This window comes from Mya arenaria, chromosome 12, assembly GCF_026914265.1.
Source record: "Mya arenaria isolate MELC-2E11 chromosome 12, ASM2691426v1".
NCBI lineage: Eukaryota > Metazoa > Mollusca > Bivalvia > Myida > Myidae > Mya > Mya arenaria.
The window spans coordinates 41,131,911-41,156,096 of NC_069133.1; the positions used below are offsets into that span (position 1 = coordinate 41,131,911).

General features: G+C 33.9%; 1 protein-coding gene across 3 annotated transcripts; it reads left to right on the forward strand.

The window, feature by feature from the left end:
- The first annotated feature begins 3,844 nt into the window (after positions 1–3,844).
- Positions 3,845–22,941, forward strand: LOC128211586 (endoplasmic reticulum-Golgi intermediate compartment protein 1-like). 3 transcript variants are annotated; one of them, XM_052916557.1, is made up of 9 exons: positions 3,845–3,943; positions 5,024–5,158; positions 6,395–6,486; positions 8,030–8,154; positions 8,495–8,663; positions 11,205–11,305; positions 13,585–13,695; positions 14,092–14,126; positions 17,335–22,941. In XM_052916557.1, exons 1-8 carry the CDS (start codon positions 3,924–3,926, stop codon positions 14,101–14,103), a joined length of 765 nt encoding a protein of 254 aa, XP_052772517.1. In that variant the 5' UTR covers positions 3,845–3,923; the 3' UTR covers positions 14,104–14,126; positions 17,335–22,941. The 3 variants fall into 3 exon arrangements, with proteins under 3 accessions (XP_052772517.1, XP_052772515.1, XP_052772516.1); XM_052916555.1 differs by lacking the exons at positions 13,585–13,695; positions 14,092–14,126 and adding an exon at positions 12,919–13,041; XM_052916556.1 differs by lacking the exon at positions 14,092–14,126.
- The last annotated feature ends 1,245 nt before the right edge of the window (positions 22,942–24,186 follow it).

Here is a 24,186-nt window from a genome sequence, read left to right on the forward strand (position 1 = left end):
TTTTGACCTCTTAGAGTGACCTTGACCTTTAAGGTTACGGACTTGGGTCTTGTGCGTTACACGCCGCATCATCAATGTGATTCTTTACGGCAATGTTTTTTTTAATCTTACTGTGCATGGCCAAGAAACAGCCCGTACAAGTTGTAGTCCGGACGGACGCACACACGCACCCGCAGTGGTGTCAGCAATGTCTAGTTCACAGAAAGCGGACTCGACAATATCACTCACAAAAGCCATATGAAACTCGTAACCCCATTAAAGTTGGTACGTTCATGTAAAGCTATACTTTTTGCGTTCGTCTATATCTTAGAAGAAGGGCAGCTGTATCGGCATAGCCTTACTGGCGTAGACATCAATTAAGCTATTTAACTTGGATGCAGCTTGATCACTTAAAGATACTTACACGAAACTAATTCACCTGGAAACCATAATATATAGGTTGCCAAAATATTTATCGAGCTTATGTTCTTTGCCTAGCACGAAATAGCGTTTCTATAGAGCTTTTCTTTGTAGGGCATACATTTTTAAAGCTTCCGTGTCTCTATCAGCAGCTTCTTACGTATAGCAGTCGTCAATATTACATAAATACATAGTGGAAAATTGTTTGTAAGATCGTAATATATTTCACCGAGTGAGCACCAAAAGATATATTTCACGAGTGGAATTGCCTAGAGTGATATATATGATTTATTTTTGATGTTCACGAGGTGAACTATATTGCAATTTCCGAAATAAAGTAACGTTCGCACACAATTTTGCGCACTGTTTTTAAAAACTGTAATAAACTGAATTTATTTTACTAGGCATATACCAAAAAAAGATCGCAATATAATTCATCCTGTACTTCATTGACCTGTGCGCAATGACGTTTAATTTGTAATTGTGAGTGTGCTAAAATTTCAAACCAGTGAAAAATAAAAATAAAACTTTATTTCACTGTTTGAAACAGTGATATATCATTTTTATTTCTCTTTAACAACCGGAAATCATATCTTAGCCAAAGCTCGTAAAGATAATCTAGCGGTTTTAGTTACTTCCAGTTAATAAACAATAAGAAGAAATATCTTTAAAAAATGGCGTAAAAGGATTAATGGTGGTATGCTAAAATTGAAACTTAATTAAGAAGGTTGTTTTCGGTGCGAAAACATGGCTTAAAATTCCCTCAGAGTATCCTTCTGTTTGCAAGACTATTGTATAACAGACTAACATGTTGCTTTAGTCCTCGAAAGCACGCTGTAATTCAAACTACATACCCCATAAGCATAAAGGATTTCATTAGAATAAATGCTTGCAATAATTCCATTAGTATATGCAAAACAGTGGGTAACCTTGAGTTATCAAGGTCAGCCCGTGCCATGGCTTTACCTCGCCTAGGCGCCATCACGACTTAATTTGTGTTTAGATGCTATAAGTGACATGAGATAAAAGTGACAGCAATTCGCAGAAAAATTCAGGTATTGGAAGACTTTGAAAAAACAGAGTGAAATACAAGAGATCCGGGGGCGATACCCTAGTTGTTTGCGAAGAGACCTCTTTCGTGCTCGGTGTAAAGTTCTAGTACTCAGTACACTATTTTCCTAGTACAACCCTTTTAATGCCGAGAGCTAGGCAATTCAGTCACTGACCAGTATCATATCTTAACGATTTACGGGGTTTGAACCAGCGACCTTCTACACCCGCGAGAACGCTTTATCACTGGGCTACAACGTATCATGACGGCCATGAACACAAAATTCACACCTCTTTCTAATGATATTGACCAAACAAAGGCCCACAACTCTGTAACACGTTCAGTAAAGATGTTTGCTCGTAGATTCAAAACTGTTCCGAATATTGAAAAAGTAAAAACAGTCCCTAACTGGGCATATGCTCTTCTATTCGTATACCAATTTTCAGACAGTAACTCGAAAAATAATTCATAGTCGCGTTCCACCTTAACGTGTATGCGCTGCGTTGCAACAGAGATACAAAACAAAACGTTTGCGAGCGTTTTGTAAACGTTTGCGAGCGTTTTGTAAACGCTCGCCTTACTGAACGCACTGCTGCTATAACGGGTATTCATCCCAAACGCACAACTTCACATGCTGATTAACGGTCTTGTAAACTCAGTGCTTTAGCTCAGATATCTAGGCTATTTTTAACTCTGAAGTTACTTGGTGCAAACACACACAAAAACTCAGGTGCACAACTTCGCATGAGGGCCACAGTAGCACAATCACGTTTCAAACGGTTTAAAACATTCTGTTAAAATGTTTTATCACATGGTTTTGTTTGTTTTACAAAACAATTTTAAATAAAATAGTTTGATATTTGTACACATTTTTTTAACTGAAATATATTACGCTATATACACAAAAGCTATCGCACATTCGTTCAAATAGTGTCAACAATACGTTTTGGTATGAGTTATCCCATGAATCCATAAAAAAAATATCCGAATAATGTATTATTTCTCTTTGTTAAATACGCTGTCGAAAAGTGCAGTTCATTCCACTCAGCTTTTCTTTTTGAAAATATGTAGCTATATTTTAAATGCGCTTATAATTACCAGACATAAGAGAACAACATATATTAAATGCGTTTGTACATGACTGTATCGTGACAAATGATATCAAAAGCAGTATGGCAAAAATATACACTTTAAATAAACCCAATTAAGTAATTTGATAATTCTTTCTTTTGCGTCTTAATCTTTAATCGCGTTCTCACTTGTTAGCAAAGAATATATCACTTCTAATAGGGACATGAAACGTTCTTACGATGCATTCATGTGATTTATTGAGATTTTCAGTGAAATGACATCGATATTTCACTGCTTGGGACAGAGAAATAACACTTTTGATATTTTTCACTGTATTGAAATTTTAGCCCGCTGTCACTTCCAAATCAAATATCAGCACGCACAGAGCTAGGACACACTTTCAAAAGTAAATATTTCCCCTCATTCTCCGGGGTTAATACACAGCCATTTTACAGTAAACGTTGTGAGTAGACTTGCAGTAGACAATTGTTTATTTTGATTGTTTAACACCTCTGAAGAACGAAACTTTTGTTTTAAACTGGTGTGGCGATAGCTTGTTAATTCTTGAGTTAATGGTACTTTATACACCATGCTCCAATTTCTCGAAATTTCTTAAGCTTAACAGGCTTAAGTCGCTTATTTCAATTACTCAAAATACATACTTGAATGGAATTTTGATAAATGAAAAATGGTTTATTCTGATAATCATACAGATTATTCCTACATAATTTCTAAAAATTCTTGAAGAAGTAAATATAACACATTTTATAGAACAACAAAAATAGTGAGATTAGCTTAATCCTGTTATAAGGGACTTAAGAAGTTTCGAGAAATTGGGGCCAGATGCTGCTAAAAATCTACGCATTATGTACATATATACACTGTACATCATACACTTAATTATTGCTGACGATACCCCGGCCGTCCCTTTTACTTTTTCCTCCTTTTTTTCAAGCTCAATTTCACGCTCACCTCTCACTTTATCTGCATGTATCTCCTCATACACTTAGGTCACACGTTTTTTGTCTAATTGTCTTTTGACTTAATTTGCAACTGGAAAAAAACACATATTATATGGTCTTCGTAAAAAATGATGTTACCTAACTCAGCTACAATGTACACACTATATAAGTATTTATCACCCTCAGAATCGACATCCCAGATTCTCACATTTAGTTTACATAAACGCTTTTCTGCATCCCCTCCAGCACAGTTCTCTTTCACTATGCTAATTAATACCGGCCCAGGCGGCAAAAATACCAGTAACCGGGATCTAAACTTATTTCTTGATCGGCCAATGAGTCGTTTGCACAACTACGGAAACGCAATTTCCGGTAAAATCAAAACACAGTTGACAGGTGTTTTAACACGACACGTTGCAGACCGGTTATTAAAAGTCAGGATGCAGTTCGATATACGGAGGTATTTAAACAACAATATGCAATAAACTTACCTTATCCTGAGTATAACATCGTCTATTTGCAACCTGTTATCGTGTTATAAAAGACCAATCTGACAGAGCGATATATTTTGTTTTGCAGGGAGGAGTGATTTCACATATCAGCATATTCTATTCTATAAAATTGATTTGCAGTGTGAATTTACACACTTTTATGGATGTGCACCTTTTTGCGCATATTTTTGCCAAATGTTTAAACTGCACCTAATGATACCCTGTGAGTGTGAGTGTGATATTTATTTAACAAGAATATTTAAAACGCCCTAAAAATAAATCTGAAGAGGGAATGTTCCCCCTGTGCAAAATCCATGATTGCACTAGTTCAATATGACAAGTTCCACAACACGACTAGTTCCACAACACGACTAGTTCCACAACTCGACTAGTTCCACAACACGACTAGTTCCACAACACGACAAGTTCCACAACTCGACTAGTTCCACAACACGACTAGTTCCACAACACGACAAGTTCCACAACACAACTAGTTCCACAACACAACTAGTTCCACAACACGACTAGTTCCACAACACGACAAGTTCCACAACACGACTAGTTCCACAACACGACAAGTTCCACAACACGACTAGTTCCACATGCTACTGTTTGCACATGCATGCTACACTCCACCCAATTAACCTTTTAGGCCAATCTCCTCTAGCCCTTTACATCCAACTCCAGAAAAGTAATTCAGCAATAGGAAAAGAGTGTGCCTGTGCAGGACTCTAAGCTATGTCTCCCACAAACACTGTCATGAACATTGTGCTAAAGGAGTGAGCTAACTGGACAGTTGGTTCTTACCCACCACACATGCATTTAAGATTCTTTGCAAGTCCAGAATGATCTAACACAGCCCACTATTCACAGTTTATAGAGTCTGTGATTCAATATGCATCGTGTTGATGTTGTTAATAATAATGTATTTCAGGTGTGATATTTATTGAAATGTCCAGATTGAACTAACACAACCCCACTCTAAATGTGCCTGTGTATATTGATGGCAGCATATTCTTTATTAATATGCTCATGCTCATTTATTTCAGGTTTGATATTTATCGGAAAGTCCCGAAGGATCTGACACAACCAACATTAACAGGAGCGTGTATATCAATATGCAGTGTGTTGTTTATGATGTACCTCTTTTTATCAGAACTAATAGGATTCCTTCAACATGAAATGTAAGTATTAGCATGACGCTAGGTCTGTGATTCTAGTAGTATGCAAATGATATAATAAATCCTTTACATATTGTATACTGACAAATTCAGATGTAAACTTATGTATTATGTAAGTCTCAGCTTGTGTTGCCAATTCTATTACCAAGTTTACACATGAAGAATTAAATGAGTAATTAAAAAGCATTTGTTCTTTGTGCAAAGTCACAAAAGATTTTCCATTGAGTGTAAGCAATTAAATATAACTAATGGTCATGTAAAATGCATCCAAATACTCACAATAATTATATTATTAATAAAAAATATTTGATAACAGTCAAACGGTTACATTGTTTCAAGTTTTTCCAACACCAAGGGGCCAAAATGACTTGGATATACATAATATGACAGCAATAAGTCTAGCAGAAAATGAATACATTGTATATAATTTACATAGCTATATTCTCCATTTCCATCAAAGCCCTGCATCATGAGTCTTTTTATATCACAGTTATTCATATTATTCCCCAGGAAATATATATCTATATATTTTTTTAAATTAACTCTTTATAAATAATAATGATTGATAATTTTATGGACCTATTGTTTAGAACCAACATGTAGTTAAAGTTAACAATGTTGTTAACAGAATCATTGTTAACTTTAAAGGAAAAAATATTGTATGATTTGCTCAGATATTTGCATTAAACAAGTATAGCCCAAACAGTTGAACTTCCAGTGCAGTTACAATTTTAAAGTTAACAACGATGACATTAACAATGTTGTTAACTTTAACAAAGTTCTGAACAATCGCCCCTGTATATCATTCGTATACTGTAGTTTACAGTACCCAAACAGTGGCAATCTACAGTCATTACTTGATGACATTCTTCTTTGTTTTGTTTAGGATTACTGTAGGTAATTGTTAATGTAGGTAAAGAAATGGCTTTATTGCAGGGGTTCTTAAGTTCAGGATTAAAAAAATAATAATAAATCAGGATTGAGACCTTTTAACTTTAGACTATTGTACATTTGTGAAGATTATTTTTGGCTCGGTCATCTGAGTCACAACAGAAGGAAGTACATGTGTACTATAAAATGAATATAATAGATAACTTTGGAAACAATTTCATAAGGGCTTTAGAAGCCCCTTTTTAACTATATCAGATCAGGTATTTATTTTAGGATTGATAATCATTGCTGTTATAAATGCTGTTATTGTTACATTATCTAATTTTATGTGAAATTTTTTATTTTCAGAGTGAGTGAATTGGTTGTAGATGACCCAGTAAAATACTCAGAGAAGATTCCAGTCTTCCTAAATATAACCCTTCTTAACACCAAGTGTGAATGTAAGTACACAAAGATAAAGAACTACTGTACATTGCTTTAAATGTATACATTGTAATTCAAAGAAATGCCAATCAAAGCCAAGTATAGGGTTGTCCAGTTAGCACAGTGGTTAGCACATTTGCTTATTTCAAGGTGTCCTGGGCTTGATTATCGGTCCAAGGATATGTGAGGTTGGTTTATGTTCAAATGAAGCTGGACATGTGAGTTTTCTTTGGGTTCTCTGCTTCCCAAACACAAACAAGACCACACACTTGCACTAAATTGTGCCGATGATAGCATAAGTTAAAGATGCACTCTTACTCCCAAATCAGATTTACCACAATTAATGATATTGTTTTAATATTTCAAAAAGGATGAATAAATGTTGAATACAATGGTTTAAATGAAGGAAACCGAGTTAAATTTGAAAGAAATGACCATACAATAAAATTTAATAATGGTGTGCATGTATGTGTCTGAGTCAATAATTTATTTGGCTGTGATGTCACACTTCATTATCTTCATTGTACTTAACCAGGTTACAATGGTAAACTAAAATTGCTTATAGTTCATGTTTTATAAAACATCTTTCAGCTGTTGCCGTCGCTTCCTTTGAATAAATTAATAATTCATGAACTATAACTTGTAACTGTATCATTTATGTGAGTTAATTTTCCCTGGGTCAACCATTCATTTTCAAGTTTAGTACTAGCATTTGCAATGCCATGCTTATATGTGCCATATGTGACAATGAGAGTGATTAATATAATGTTTTGATAAGTTGTTTCACATTTGTTGAAATATAAACAAATTCAAGCTTATATTAAGAATTACTGTTGTGTATACACTGGGGATGTTTTACATTCGTTTTCCTGTCATTTCATAAAATCTTTGTTTTAAATTATCTGCTCCAGGGCTTTTTTCTCAACCTGTAAAGTGAAGATGTAGGATTTTGACATTTAAAAATCGTAAAATAACATATTCAGAAAAGTATTGACAGGCGTTATATCAATGAAATATATCATTGATTTTAAGAAATTAAAATGGAATGTACTGTCATGGTATATTGGACTAGTGATTTATTTAAATTAATGACAGTGAATTGTATCATTCAGGGATTCAAGTCATTTTGACAGTTGATATTGGCCATTACAATTGTTTTAGTTATAGATATATATTAGCATACAATTCTTGAACATCTATTTACTATGACAGTACATATTTTATTAACAAGTCCCTCAACTCTGACCTCCCTTGTCTGGGGCTTTATATTTAAGGGTAGAGCTGGCCGATATTAACAAGAGGCTTTAGGTATCTGTTAGTGGATATTAGCTTAGCTGATTACTTTTATCTTTTTCTCATAAGCAGTCATCAAAATTAGACTTACGGATGAACATGCCTGATTCCTACACTAGTGCTTGGCATTTTTTTTAAGGAAACCCTGCTATATAAAATCCAGAATTTGAGCAAGCCCAAAAACAATTTTGACTTGTGCGTTTTAGCAGCACTGAATTAGGTTACTTTACGATAATAACCTTTATCCCTATGAACCATTGTTTGCAGTTGTTGGTCTTGACATCCAAGATGACATGGGACGACATGAAGTCGGTTTCCAGGACAACACAGAAAAAATACCCCAGAACGAGGATAATGGTTGCCGCATGGAAACGAGCTTTCTCATCAACAAGGTACTGTCATTAATGTTGATTGTAATTATTATTTCCATTTGGCCATTGTAACAATTTAGAGTTTTAGCCTTTATTTCCTTAAGGACCAGTTCCTCACTTTATTTAATGGTATGAAATTGGATGTTTATTAAGCTGAGCTTCCTGTATTTCCTGTAAGGGTCTAACATTTGCTGTAAAATAAAGTGCATTAGTTTTTGGTAAGGTCAAAAAATGGTTCGGTTATGGATCCATCCTTTCTAAAAACAGATTGGGTCGGTATGCAAAATCCCCCAGGTTTTTTATCCGGTTCCACCCGTGGGGGACGAATATCCCCATAAATTAAAACAGAGTCTGTTTTCAGGTGCCTGGGAACTTCCATGTCTCCACTCACGCTGCATCGCAGCAACCAACACATGGGGACATGCGTCACATTGTGCATAAACTCCGCTTTGGTATGGACCTAGAGGCAGGAACCGACGTAAAAGGCTCCTTTAATCCCATGGAGAACCTTGATAAATCTAAAGGCAATGGTAAGAATTTTGCTTGCTGCTTTTGCTAAGCTTCATTGTCATATAAAAAAAATTCGGGGTAGAGTTTACTGAATTTGGATCTGGACATTTTTGAAAAAAATATGCATTTTTAGCTCGACTATTCGAAGAATAGGTGGACTATACTACTCGCCCCGGCGTCGGCATCTGGTTAAAGTTTTAGGGCAAGTTGGGATTTTCACTTATAAGTCCAATACCCTACATTCAATTGACTTAATACTTCACGCAGTTGTTCAGGGCCATCACATGATGAGGTTAGATAACTCTATTATTCTTTACACAGATTATGGCCCCTGATTGACTATGGAACTTAGGTTAAAGTTTTAGGGCAAGTTGAAATATTTATTAATAACTTCTATATCCTTTGTTCAATTGACTTAATACTTCACACAGTTGTTCAGGACCATCACACAATGAGATTACATAACTCCATATTATCCTAAATACAAGTTATGGCCCCTGAGTGACTTAGGTTAAAGTTTTAGGGCAGGTTAAAGTTTTAGGGCAAGTTGGGATTTTCACTTAAAACTCCAATACCATTCATTCAATTGACTATAACTTCACACAGATGTTCAGAGCCATCACATAATGAGGTTACTCACCGTTAGATAACTCCATATTATCTTTTATACAAATTATGGCCCCTGATTGACTATGGAACTTAGGTTAAAGTTTTAGGGCAGGTTGGGATATTGTTTAATAACTTCTATACCCTTCATTCAATTGACTTGATACTTCACACAATTGTTCAGGATCATCACCCAATGAGGTTACATAACTCCATATCCTTAATACAAGTTATGGCCCCTGATTGACTTAGGTTAAAGTTTTAGGCAAGTTAAAGTTAAGGGCAAGTTGGGATTTTAATAAAAAAACAAACTTCTATACCGTTCATTAAATGCACTTAATAAAATTAAAAAATATTTACGGCCATCTAACAACAATGAACATAACTCTGTTTTAAGCCTAAATACAAATTATGGCCTTTGATTTTTTTTTTTTTTTTTTTTTTGAATTTCGTTTCAAAGGCATATTTGTATATTCTTAACCACATTTTCATAATGGGAAATCAAGTTATTTGAATGACTTGCGTCATTGTTTGGGTGGGCTGGTGGGAGGGCAGCATCAAAGTCACCTTATGTATCGAATAATTTTAGTTAGGTTTGACATAAAGAGACCAAACTTGGTATTATTACATCGTTATTGTATTCTAAGTCAAAGCGGCATAGTCGAGGGCGCTGTCTTACGACGGCTCTTGTTTAGTATGAGATATGCAAAAAAACTCTACCAAGTGCAGAATTAAATAAACATTTCCTGAAGGAACCATGCCACCCAATCAGCCTTAAAAAAGGCCTACGCTTGGACATGCCTACTTACGCCCCTGCATATTGCTTGTATATTGTTTAACTTAAGTATTTACTCTTAAACTTAAGTATTTACTCTTAAATGTGATCAGACAAATTGTGACCAGATATTACAATCAGAACTGGTTTATAAAATGCCCAGACATATTCGATGTTAGAGTTATTGTTAATTTTGGTCTTCTAAATCATTAAGTCAGTTCTTAAAGGGACTGTACACCAGATTGGCACCAAAAAAGTTTTTTTTCTGTAACGAATCTCAGGACAATTATTACAAGAGAATGTGTTATGCTTTGATATCATAATTGTAAAAAAAAGTACCAAAATGTAAAAAAAAAATTGTGTCGGAGACCGGGTTCGAACCCGTGTCGTCAAAATTGCAGTCCAGCGTCATTTCCACTGAGCCACAACAGCTTACTCTAATAGGGTGACATAATTAATCTATACACCTACCTTGGTAATATCACGTGATAACACTGACTAGCCAATCACGCATAAGGAATGAATTTTACCTGGTAGACATACCCAGTAATCTTTTTATTAAAAAAATACGAAATAACAGCTTAACTTAAATAAATTGTAAACTATGTGGTGCTTCAGTTAGTAAGTTTCAATGTATTGTACACATCGATGCCAAGTTTATGTCAGTTTTCGACAATTTTCTTTTTTTCCCCCTATTTTATCATATGAAGTACAGCCCCTTTAATACTAATACAATCAGTAGTTTCAGTCTTTACAATCAGAGCAGAGTGTCCATATAAAATGTCCATGATATTCTAAAAAGACTATGTAATAATTTAATCATATGAGATTGATGTGCCTTTTGAATTTAAATCCTATATTAAGGCATTTATATGTAATGTCAAATTTAAATTAAATGTAAATGTTTTCTAGGCATTTGAAATATCCAAACATTTTAAGAAAGATTTTTCATTGAAAAATTGAGGCTTATAGAATGGCGAAAAACTTTTGGTGGGTGGTTCTTAGTTAATCGATAGTTAAATCTGAATGTATGAAACATTTACGTCATTATACATGCAAATAATTCCTTATTAAATTAATTCATGTAAGTCAAAAACAACTTTATGAGATAGTTCAACTTGTGTATTTATTTTTATTTAAGACTTATTCATGTTTCATGTATTTTACCAATTTTTTTCAGCTCTTGCGACCCATGACTACATTGTGCGAGTTGTGCCATCAGTATTTGTAAATAAAAACGATGATAAGCGATTTCCCTACCAATATACATACTCCTACAGGGTAAGTTGTCAGTCTTGTATTTTAAGGGTTTACTTTGTAAAGGATCTTTGAAAAAAATCATTTTATAAAATTGTAAGGGATTGTTTCAAAATGTTTAAAGATGGGTCATAAATAGTAATGTACTTTTTAAGCTGTATGCATTTTCATTTATTTAACTTTTAAGTATTACATAGAGTAAAATCCTTCAGATGAAGGGACATAATCATGATAATGTCTAATAATAATGTATAATGTATTACAATATTTTTGATGCTTATAGAGATTGGTTTAATAGTGAAATAAAAATGATATTTCATAATTTTCAAAAAGTGGACACATCAATATGGTATTTTTTACAGTTAAGATAATTCTGCTGTCCAGTGTGTTAGGACTGTGACACAATATCAACAGTGTCGTTTCTGAAATGACAGTGCTTCTGAAATGACAGTGCGTGCACATAAAGATTGATGCATCATATCAATAAAATGCACTTAAATGTCTTAATACCACTTAAATACCAATAGGCATGCAATAAAGAGACAATTGTTTGTTCCAGTGTAAGATCAATATTTATTTCACAGAAAGGGAATATTTCACTTGGTGTAATTTATTGTTTCTCTGTCAATTATACAACTACTGCAAAGTCTTACAATATAAATACCTTGCAATATTCGAATTGAGATAAAATACAGTCTTTATTGTTTCCTATAAGATCTTTGTCAATGATTATATTGTTTTTTATTTTTATATTTTTTATTTGATACCCAAATAGTTCAAAGGATTCATAATCATCTTATTCATAAGCATTCATAACTAACTTCATCAACTAAGGATCACATTATACTCCCATTTTACATTAAGCATGCTTGAAATGATGAAGACCACACTATTTTAGTTATGTATTTACTTTCTTTAGAATACAACCTACATTTCAGCCAATGAAATTATAGATAGGCAATCATTAAGTTAACTAGGCTTAATCAGAATTCCAACTTTGGTGGGTGTTTAAAGGTCTGCCTAACGCCACCCATCCAATACACACTCCCTGCATCAGATTTTGCATTGACAATGTGGAAGCCAATGAGGGAGTATTTTAGAGCAGTTTGATGACCTGAAGTAATATTTCAATTATTAAGAATGGGCGGACCGAGCAAAGTGCAATGCACTCATTCTTCATTATTAAAATGATTCTTCATGTCATCTGTCTATTACATAAACATTTTTTTTGTATCTTTTTAATGAAATTTCAAGTAAATGTATATCTTTTAAGAGTTTATTGGTATTTCTAGAATGTTGTAATTTGGTATACCTGAAGGGCTTAGTGCAAGAGGAACTTAATTCTATTTAGAAATAGAATGAGCTAGTTCGTTTTAAACTTAGCACTCAAATTATGTTTATGTAAGATACATGTAAGTGGTGCTTATAACATAACAGCAATAAAGGATTTTTTTATTGGTAATCTCTGCTTTATGAACATACCCTCTTGATCTTCATTGCTAGACTTAAAGCCTGTATAGGATTCTTATGACCAGGTACTTGTACCACTCCAGGCCTGAATGAGACAGATTCGCTAGTTTTTCATTCAGTGCTATGAAATAAAACTCTTAATCTAAACAAATCTTTTGTTCAACCAGGAATTAGTACAATATGGCCACGGAGGTCAAATGATGCCGGCTATTTGGTTCCGATATGAACTCAGTCCTATCACTGTGCAATACACTGAAAGACGGCAGCCATTATATCATTTTCTAACTACGGTAAGACTTGGAGCAGAACTGGCCCTGAATTTTATTGGAAATGTCTCCTTGTACTGTAGGCACTATTGGTGGAGGAAAATTAATTTTGATGAAAACTGTAAATTCCAATTAAAAATTAATTATGAACATAGGGAATAACATTCGTTAGAATTGTTTCGATAATTTTGTAAGGTTCAAGACTCATGAGCAACATTCTGCCATGAGCCATTGAAGTTCTAGACTCTGAGGGCGACAGTATTCTTATTTAGCAGATGTAATCATGCTTGCCTCAGCTTCTTGCACCATTTCATGACTTTTTTTGAAAAAATCCACCATAGTGATTTGCCACTATTATAAGGAGACATTTCCAATGAAATTTTGGGTGTTTCAGCTCGGCATGACTAGTTGATGTACCCTGCTGGTTACTAGTTTATGTCTTTATGTTGGCAGCATGTTCCTTTCAGGTTCCTGGACATGAAAACCTGGCTACCAGTGGCTTGTTGTTGCCTGACTATATGTCAGAATTTATGTTAAAGTTCATGTTTGTGTTATGCATGTGTACAGGAAAAGCTAATAGCAAACAGAAAGCCCGCGGTGTGGTTTAAGTACGAGCTGAGCCCGATAACAGTGCAGTACCGTGAAACCCGCCAGCCCTTCTACCACTTCCTAACCACTGTGAGTAGGCTGCGGGCCTTTCTCGCCTCATTCCAAACAATACATTTTATAGCTTCCTTAGGGCTTCCATCACTGCTTATTTATGAAGTCATAGTCACTACTAATCAATGGTGCGCTTGAAATTTATAACTGCATGGTGTATATTACTAACCAACAACGGTGTCTCAAAGCAAAACAGAGACACAACACCTAACACCAAACTTAACATTGATTTATTAAACATTATGTGCTACATTATTGATAAAAAAAAAAGGTGAAGTATCGAAACATGATAAATTTGATGGATCCATTTTAGATACTTTACACTGTTATTAATTATTTTAATTATTTAGATCATTCAAACAGTTTGTATTGAGCATATTAACAAAATTAACTATACATCATGTTGAATGGTAGAAATTGAATTAGGAGGCAGAGTTCCAAGTGTTTTGGTGAGAAATCACACGCTTTTATTTACTTCTTTTTGACTTGCTCTGTTCTGGGCTCTTTAAGTGCTATGAAATAATGCATTGAGTTATAAATTTGTTCCACATGTGAGTATATTTGGTGTTCTAACTCAACTAGTGGCATCTGAAAGCCCTTACATTTCTTCATTATTATTCCAATTGCCAAGTGATGTCTGTTGAAGCCTCACATATCTTTGAAAGAAAACAGCAACATTTTTTATTATTCCAATTGCCCGGTAGTCTCAAATGTTGATGTTAAACAATGTCTCTATAAAGTTAAAAGTTGCAATAATCTGTGAAGGCCATAAGTGTTGTCAAATAAATAAATGCAAAATAAACATACAATTAAACAAAAGTCAATTTAATATATTGTGTTCCTGATATTTTCTCTTGATAATATTATCCTGATATATTCATTTTGACATATTGTCCTCGTATTTTCATTTTGACATATGGTTACGGCATGGTGCACAGATGAGCTACCTTGTCTTGCTTTTGTACACACATTTTGTAAGCTTGTCTGTTTTTCGGAGAAATAAGTCGGGCTATTGCGAAAACCTTGATGTCTTTGGCATGGACATCATTCAACATATGTTTAACCTTGGCCTTAACTAATAAACACACAGTGAACACACATGAAACTTGGTACACATGTTGTCAGAGACAAAACACACTTGTATAGCAAGGCTCATAACTCTGGCTTTAACAATTGTTCAGTTATGCCCCTTGGTTGAATGACAAAACAGACGAGCATTGGTATTTGGTAATTTGCTCTCTTGTTTTTCTCAGATTTAAGCATGAGGTATCTTTCCTTTATGTAAGCATGCACTTTGTATGAAAGTTATTGTTGGGGTTCTTATATTTCATTTTCCCTTATTAATCTTTAAAAACATTTGCTACATTATGGCATATAAATGATATTGAGTGTTGTTGAAAACTAAAATGTACTGATTTTGTCGTAATATTAGATTAATGTGTAATTCTAGTATTTTTATATATGATTTAAAACAATAATGTTAAAACTTTAAAGTCATTTTTTTTGTCTAAGTGTGCCTGATGTCATTGGCAACGTTGTTGTGTGATTTGTTACAAACCTACTAACTGTACAAAAGTTATACAAATAGTTATTTAAGCAGTCTTATACATAGTGTTTTTCTGAGCAACTACTTTTTTAAGTATCATAATGCATAAGCAGGTTGCATTGCTGTAAAACAAGTGCACAAAACAATTTTCTAAAGTCTCAAACAGTCAGGTTTTTGGTCAGGATTCATGGTAATGAAACTGGGAGAGTCCAAGAGGTGCATTCAAGTACACTTGAAAATGAATTATGTGCTACATGTACATTGTATATTGTCATTTATGCTATTTAAACTTTATTTAATATTTTAACTTGTACAACACTGCCAATGACTAGTTCATTATAACTTGAGTTTGTAATAATACAATGAAAATTACAGGGACAAGCCCAGATGCCCCCCAAAAATACATTGACCCTCTCTCAAGGCTTAAAGTCAAAACTCAACAGAGACTTAACAAGAGACACTCTATGAAACAGAACAGACATATCCCACTCCCATCAAAATATATTTATTATTAAATGGTGTGGCTACTTTTTGGAATGACCAGCCGTTTGGCTCAACAGAGACTTAACAAGAGACACAATATGAAACAAAACAGACATATCCCACTCCCATCGAACGATATTTATTATCAAATGGTGTGGTTACATTTTTTGGAATTATTAGTCAAACAGGAGTCCACTGGAGTTGTTAACTAGTTAATGAGAACTCAACCTCACACTTGCCCCAACAAATAATTCCAAACTTAAAGATATAAGCCGAATCGGAGTCGGATTCAACTTGATAAGATATAATGTAAACGTATGAAGTGACTTCATGTTCTCGACTACTAGGTAGGCCATACATATTGTATTGAAAGTTGTAAACATTATGTTAACCGTTATGGACAAATGGTGGGGCCACGATCATTTGGTATGATGAATTGACATAATGTTCCTCTACTTAGTATGTTTTGTCAATAGTTCTAGCATTTGAATTGCCTCCCTTCCTGCAGTGTAAAGAACAAGGACAAGGCCCAGCAGCCAACACAATCATTATACTTTGCTCTAGGTTGATTTTGTAGCGTTCTTGTTAACAATTATAATGTAAACAGACAGACCCTTAAAGGGATGGACTATAGATATATTAGACAAGACCCAAATGATGGTTTTGTAACTTTGTCATGTTTAAAAATTGCACACACTCATTGCTAATACAACCACTAGCATCAAAGAGGCCAGAGCCTCATTTTAAATACTATTGAGGTAGGCGGTGCCAACAGTCAAGCTTACTGGCAATCACTCAGTGAATCTCTGTTACGCTGACCGTTCGAGTGTGTTAACCTAAATATTTATTAATATATTAATTTCGATGCGTGTTGGGTCTGTGTTGTTTTAAAAACGGTGTGCCTCTAGTTTAGTGTGTGTTAGACCTTAATCTTATGTATAAACTTTTGGATACTGAGCTTTTTTCTGTAGTTTTTCATGTAAAAGTGTGCTTTCAAACATGGTCATCGTTAAACATGTAGTTTCCAACCTATCATGCATACTACAGACGGCACAATGATCCAAGACAAAGATAACAAAGAATCAACAAGAGATACAACCATCAACAAATACAAAGCACCAATATGAAATATCATTATAAATCTAAACACACTACAACAGTCAGTGACACTTTCAAAGGTGGCATCGACTATAGTACTCTGCTGGATTGATTTGAGATGGAAGTTTGTCGTAAACCGTGTGTCGTTACATGTTTCCTTTGTGGGGTTCATCTTCAAAATTATACTCCCACTTTTTGTACAAATAATAACCCCTCCTTTCCCCGAGATATAAGATGAAAATGATCATTCATGATACATTATAACACATTTTGTTGATTTTTGTGATGTCTTCTCCTTTTATATTTATTTAGATTTGGAAATCGATTAAAACATGTTGTTTTTTTTTAATCTCAGAAGTTGTGTACCACAACTCATATTATAGATGCTTTTAGAGGCTTTTACATTTTTCCAACACCAGCATTGTGTACATGATATCAATATAATGATTAATAAATGAATGAACTAGTGCTTTTGTAAAGAATATTGAATACAATGATAAATATTTTAAATATACAATGTCACGTTCCAGGTCTGTGCGATTGTCGGCGGCACTTTTACAGTGGCAGGAATTCTTGACTCATGCATATTTACGGCGCACGAGATTATCAAGAAAATCGAGATCGGGAAGCAGAGTTGAGGCAGCCTGTAGAGTTGACCTAGATTTTACTAGTACATTCGTCTTGTTTCACGTATTCCATAACAAATTAAATGCGATGGTCGCTTGCATTCTGTATTTATAGAAGGACTTACTGTTATTTTTATGTTGGGCCACATGGGGTGGCTTGAAAGACTGTAGCAAGTCCTTTTCTATATATTCAGATAGTTACTACATTCGTACAGAGACCCAAGATATATAAGGGATGCCTTCAGAGTGTATAGTACATAATAATCCACATGTTTACGAAGTCAAACTTTAGCTCAGAAAAAACTCAAACCTTCAAATGTTTATTTTAAATCAGTTTCAACTTAGTTTTAATTTAGCAGATCAATTTGGTTGTAAACATTAAAATTGTATGCCTGGCCACTCTTGAATAATTGAAATATATTGAACGCATTTTAAATTAATTTATAAATCGAAAGTCTGGTGTCAGACTAAAAACACTTCGTAAACATGGGACTGAATGTATGGAAGTTCTACCTGCTGGCATCATATCATCATAAGCAATAATCATTGTTAATGCTCATCATTGATGCTGCCAGGGGCTTGACTCCATTTTCTGTTTTGCGTTTTGTTTTAGTTATTATTTATTTGTTTTACACTGCTATAAACATTGAGTTTAGATTGAAAGATGGTGAGACACCTTTTAAGTTTAGTTAGTCCTTAAATAGCAAATGAAAGATTACATTATTAAGTTGGTAGATTTTTATAAGGAACAATACTAGGATAAAGGAATTGATATAGGAGAGATAATACATACTAGTGAAGTAACTTTAGCTTAGATTTTTTGAGGACCATCTGAGTTTAAGGTTCAAGTAATTACCGTCTTGCACCAAGTGTTTTGTGTGTTTTTATGTTTGCAAACAAATAACTATTCTTATCAAACATGTATATGTTTTGCATCACATAAAGAGCATGCTTTTACTTATTCAGATTTATTTAGTACCAAGTTATATGTGTGTATGTACAAGTTCAAAATTATAAATATAATATTGACTTCATAAGCCAGCAGACATCATATACTTTACATTCTTTGTTTTAATGAAATGACACATCTCTTACTTATGCCAGACAAAAAAGATCGCGTCTGATCTCTTGTTCATGTCTTGAAATGTTTGGACACATAATTGTACCCTGTTGGGGGAACTGATGCAAACCAGACTTGGAACAAACGGCATTTAACATCAGTTCACTAGTGTCATATTGACACAAAAAGACAATGATTCAAGGATCTTATTAACCCCATAGTCTAATACCAGTGTAAACGTTTGATAGGCGACAATTCTCCGGTGCCTTAGTGTAGATGTTGACAAAAACATTTAGCCCCATTATGTTCCATTTGTCCTCGTGTGTTGATGGAATGTTGGAATTAGGGATCAACAGAAACATCAAGATGATGTTACCTCTATTTTTATTGCTATTGGCTACAATTATCTTTATGTTCTGTCCTCATTCATTGCACAACATTCATTCATGCCTTAGTGTGTAATTAATTAGAGCGTTTGAGTGCCATGCTATGTAGCAAGAAAATAGAAACAAATGTATGACAATAGTTTATGCATATAGATTGTACATATGATTTGTAAAAGTATTTAACTACTGCTTCGATGCCAGAGTGTAGTGTACATTTAAACCACGTCAATTTAATATCAAAATATTATAATGTACGGTTGACGGTTTTATAATGTCGTATAAAAGGTTGTTTCTTTATGAATTCTCATAGAAAATAGGCAATCTTATTGAATATTCATATAAACATAAGAGGCATCTTTTGCTGTACATGAATTTGTGCCAATTGATTTCATACGACTGAATGTAATTCGTTTCAACAAAGATTTAAGAGTAATGTTGAACTCATCGTAGATGAATATCTGTGTAATTTTTAACTTGTCTGTTTTTTGAAGAGAAAAGTCGAGGTATTGTTAAAGCATTTGTGTCGCCATAGTCTGCGTCGTTGAGCTAAAGAATACACTTGGCCTAACTCGAACACTGCTGTTCAAGATATTGAAATGAAACTTGGTACTTATCTATCTAAAGACATTATGCTCGTGTGTAGCAAGGTCAATAAATAGATCTACCTTCAAGAATTTTTAGCTCTACTGGCCAAAGGCCAGAAGAGCTTATGCGATGGTAATGTGTACGTAGTATGTGCATCCGTGCGTCCGTGCGTCTGTAAACAATTGCTTGTGAACACGATACAGTCTCGTTTTGATTGTATCTCGATGAAACTTGTACAGTATTTAGATATCCATTAGAGCTCGGTTCCTTTCGAAAACCAGCCAGATCCGCCCATGCATGCCTAGATTATGGCCCTTGATAGTATAAAAAATGCTATTGTGTAAACAATTGGTTGTAAACAATTGGTTGTGAACACGATACAGTCTTCAGTTTTTATTGTATCTCAATGAAACTTGTACAGTATCTAGATATCCATTAGAGCTCGGTTCCTTTCGAAAACCAGCCAGATCCGCCCATGAATGCCTAGATTATGGGCCATCAAAGTTTTAAAGAAATGCTCTCTATTTTTAGCCAGGTCTGCATGAGTGAATTCTATTTTTAGCCAAGTTTACATGTACATGTAAATTCAAGTCTAGAGTTAAGGGAGGCAATTTGCAAGTCTAGGATTTTGAGAGACAATTTGCTTTTTGCTTCTGCAGCTGATTTTGTGAATTACTCTGCCTTGTTCTTGTTGAAAGCCCAAAGGCCATTTTTTAGCTTTAAGTTCTGTAGTTTGCGCATTCATCTTAACAAAATTGGTTGTGAATGTTTAAGTTATGCACCTGGTGTCATTACTGGCCACACCCAGGGTTCACAGGTTTGGTAAACATAAATCTGGAAAGGTTTAAAAATCTTTTTGTGTGTTCGTGGATCCATCTCAGCACAATTGATTGTGAATGTTTGTTCAAATTGATCAATGTTGTCCTAGGATGCCCTTGACTTTGACCTTTTGACCAACTTTTTTTAACTTTTAAAACTACAGAAATTTTTACTATGAGTACAGTTTTGAAAGCATTTTTTTTTTGTCAGATGACTTTTACTTGGCACATATTAAAATAGTTCATGGAACTAATCTGCTTACAATACTTTCTGGGCTCAGATGTTGAACGTGCTACGTTTTCAGGTAAGCCAAACACAAAACATAAACCATATGTCTGTTGCCTTTTACCCATACATACATGCTCTGGATTGATATGACCACAAAAGCCATGCCAGTAGAGCATAGGCCCTTTTGGGCCTCTTGTTAAGGTATGCGGCTTTTTCAACGGAATCTCTAATCCCAACCCTCAACAACAGCTGTTGCTACAGCTCTTGCTATAAGTATTGTCAAGGTATGCTCCATTTTCAACCGAATCTCCTAACCCATCCCTCAATAATAAGAATGGACAAACAAGCGTTGGCGTTCGCTCAGCTACGACCAAGTCGCTCTAGTTGAATGACCTGGTATTCGTACTGTGAACAACTCCGTTTCAGGGAAAAGTATATATTCTATTATTGTTCATTCACAAAATTTATTTTTATGTTCTTTGGGAATGGTTATATATCTCTGTGTAACATGCTTAATATGATATTGTAAGGAGTTTGTCTGTATTTTTAATATAAATGTTTACATCAAAACATTTTACCATTTCAGGTTTTAAGAAATATTTAGTTTATTAAGTCAAAAAGTGATACTATTTGTTTCGGATGTATTTGAACATTAGATATACTTTTGATAGTATGTATTGTTAAAACAGCGTTTATATATCATACTTATCCGGATGATGTAAGAGTTTTGCAAAATGAACATCTAATAAATGTGTTATATATATATTATGAAATCGTTAAGACTTTCAAGATTTGAATCTCTGCATTTATATATGACAGATGAACACAAATATCACGTGACCACAAAAGTAAACACAATGGTACATCATCTGTGGTAGAAGATCATTGAAAAAATATTGCATTTTTATCTCTTTCAAATATAAGAAACAGACTTCTATTCAAATAAGATAAAATGATGTTTACCAACGCCACTGCTTTTTACGTTAACGTGAATTGTTTTTTTCGTTCATAGTTTATAAATGGGTTGATACTTGACACACTTTCGTGTTCCCCATGATGGATTTGTGTTTATATGACCTTTGCATTTTTTTTTGTTTTATATAGTCAAAATACTTCATATTAATTGTATTATTTTTGGTAGAAGGGTTTTGCATGTTCGATTGGACTTGTCTCATGTACTTTTGTTTATGTACAATTATGAAGGTACTTATAACTCAAACTAGTAATGTACATACTTTAATGTTGTAATACTTAAGATTTAGGCAAATACCTGCAATCAGAGAGAATATAAAAGCCATGAATATCTGAGAGAATAAATATTTTCTGCTGGACTAGGACTTCGCTTACTATGGCAAGATGCCACATGGATTCCTTTGAAAAAAATAATAAAGATGACTTCAACGTGAATGGTTGTTTTAAGAAACTAGACATACTTTTTTGATTGTTTAATTCAATTGTCATCATATCTGTAAAACGCTATAAATGGCATTTTTTTTCAAATCTGTTGTTTGCTTATTTACATTGAAATGTATAGGGAAATTAATTGTTAGTGTTTAACCTGATGTAGAAAAAGAGAACCATAGACATTCATTATTAAGCTTAGAGGTGTCATGTATTCTGTACTTATTCCAGTCAATTCCTATTGTGCATTTTTGGACATTATATTTCCTAATTTTATATTTTACCTATTTACATAGCATTTCGGAAATCTTATTGATTGTAAGAACTGTGTTTCAATTATTTCTCCAAGGTGTTAAGAAGCTTTTAGTTTTAATTTAACGACAATATGCTGCTGATGTTTGTATTTTTAGAGGGTATGTGTTGAGTGACTTTATATGTTATAGTTTAAACTTCGTTGTGATGTTTTAATATGCTGCTGTAATGGAGAAAACCTTTTACAATTAACAATGAGCTAGTCTGCTTGTCGTCATTTTATGTGACATTTTATATACTTTATGTATTTATGTTTGTATTGCTTTTTCGTTTGTTTCTTTTGGAAATTCTTCTGAAATTCAAATACATTTTTATTGTTTTTTAAATATTCAACTCAGCGCAATTTTCGAGAAGATCATGATTTTATTGAAAACATAACTTAAATCTCCATTTTAATTATGCTGCTGAAATGAAATTATTCTTTCATGAAAGAAAAGTATAGTTTAAATAAAGAAATTCTTTAAATACTATTGATATGTTATTAATGCTTAAAATAGTACCAGTTTTTATGCTAGAGATAAATACTCAGTCTATAAGAGAGACAATCTGCTTTTGAATTATCATTTAATTGTAAAAAGTTTGTAGCCTAACATGGTAGTACACGTTAATCTTGTACCGTTTTATTGATAAACGTTCATTTGATAACATTTAAACAAAGGTGCAGTGTATGTTAAATATATATATCATACAATATTATTGAAATAAATGTTTTGACATTGACATTTCTTTACCGTTATCGGTTGGTAGCACGTAGTTCGTGTATTCATATATCGGAAGTAAACTTAAGGAATCCGTCAAAGCCAAAAGCTCGTTCTTTGATAGCTCCAGAAATGTTTATGTTAATGTTGATGTCTTTTTGAAAGGTATTTAATGGCTGATTGCTAACATCTTAAACGAATTTCCAAAAGAACATTATGCATACAGTTATACAATACAGTTGTATATTTGTGGAAGGATTACCGAAACAAAACTGATTGAAATTCGGTAGTTGAGCTCTTGAGATAAAGCGTTCCATGTATCAATATATTTCAATAATATAACAATGCGAAGCGTTCCAGGTATCAAATTAATTCAATGACATACCAAAGGAAATAATGCCGAACAATTTTGGTCACTGTATCTTATGCACCTAATAATGCCGGCTAATCACTAGTGGGGCTTTTAGCTCCCCTGTTATCCATTGTCGTTTTTGGCATTCACAGGCCATTCAAGATATACGAAAGAAACTTACTACACGTGTAGCAAAAACCTGTAGGTCGGACATATAAGTTGTCGTATATTTTTATGCAGCAAACAACGCATTTATATGGCGTTTTGCCGCGATTAACACAGACATTTTTCCAAAAAGGAGGTAAAAAAAACTATAATTAAAAATGGATACAGTTTTCCTATCGTAAAAGATGAAAACATAGTCTAGCAAGCACATGTTTTAAACTGAGATATATGACGTATTGCCTTATCCAGACACAATATCATTTCTAGATGTAGAACTGAAATGAATTTACATTATTTCTATACAAATTGTTTTACAAATTTAACACATTTTCTAATACATAAATTTCCCCACAAACTGACGACTCGGCACGTTATGTTTTGTCATTTGTCAGAACTGAATGCATTTCATTAAGTTTACAACTAACATAACATGTCCCAGCTGACACGAAATAATGTTCTTTAATTTAGTTTAGGTCTGGAATTGAAATAAATATGACACTACTTCTTTCGAAAGGCCGTAACAAATGACGATGATGGCTTGTTAAACGATGCGCTCAAATGCCACTGGCAGTTAAAATGGGCTGAGAACTAACATAGCACATCCTGGTGTACTTTGTTATGGTAAATGCGATAAACTGGCCGTCTGTAGAAAAGCGTTGCGACAAACTGTTTAAAAAAAGCTTTGCGCTAGATTGATTGTGTTTCTTTGAAAATCGTTGCGCTTAACTGTCCGTCTGTCTTAGAAAAACC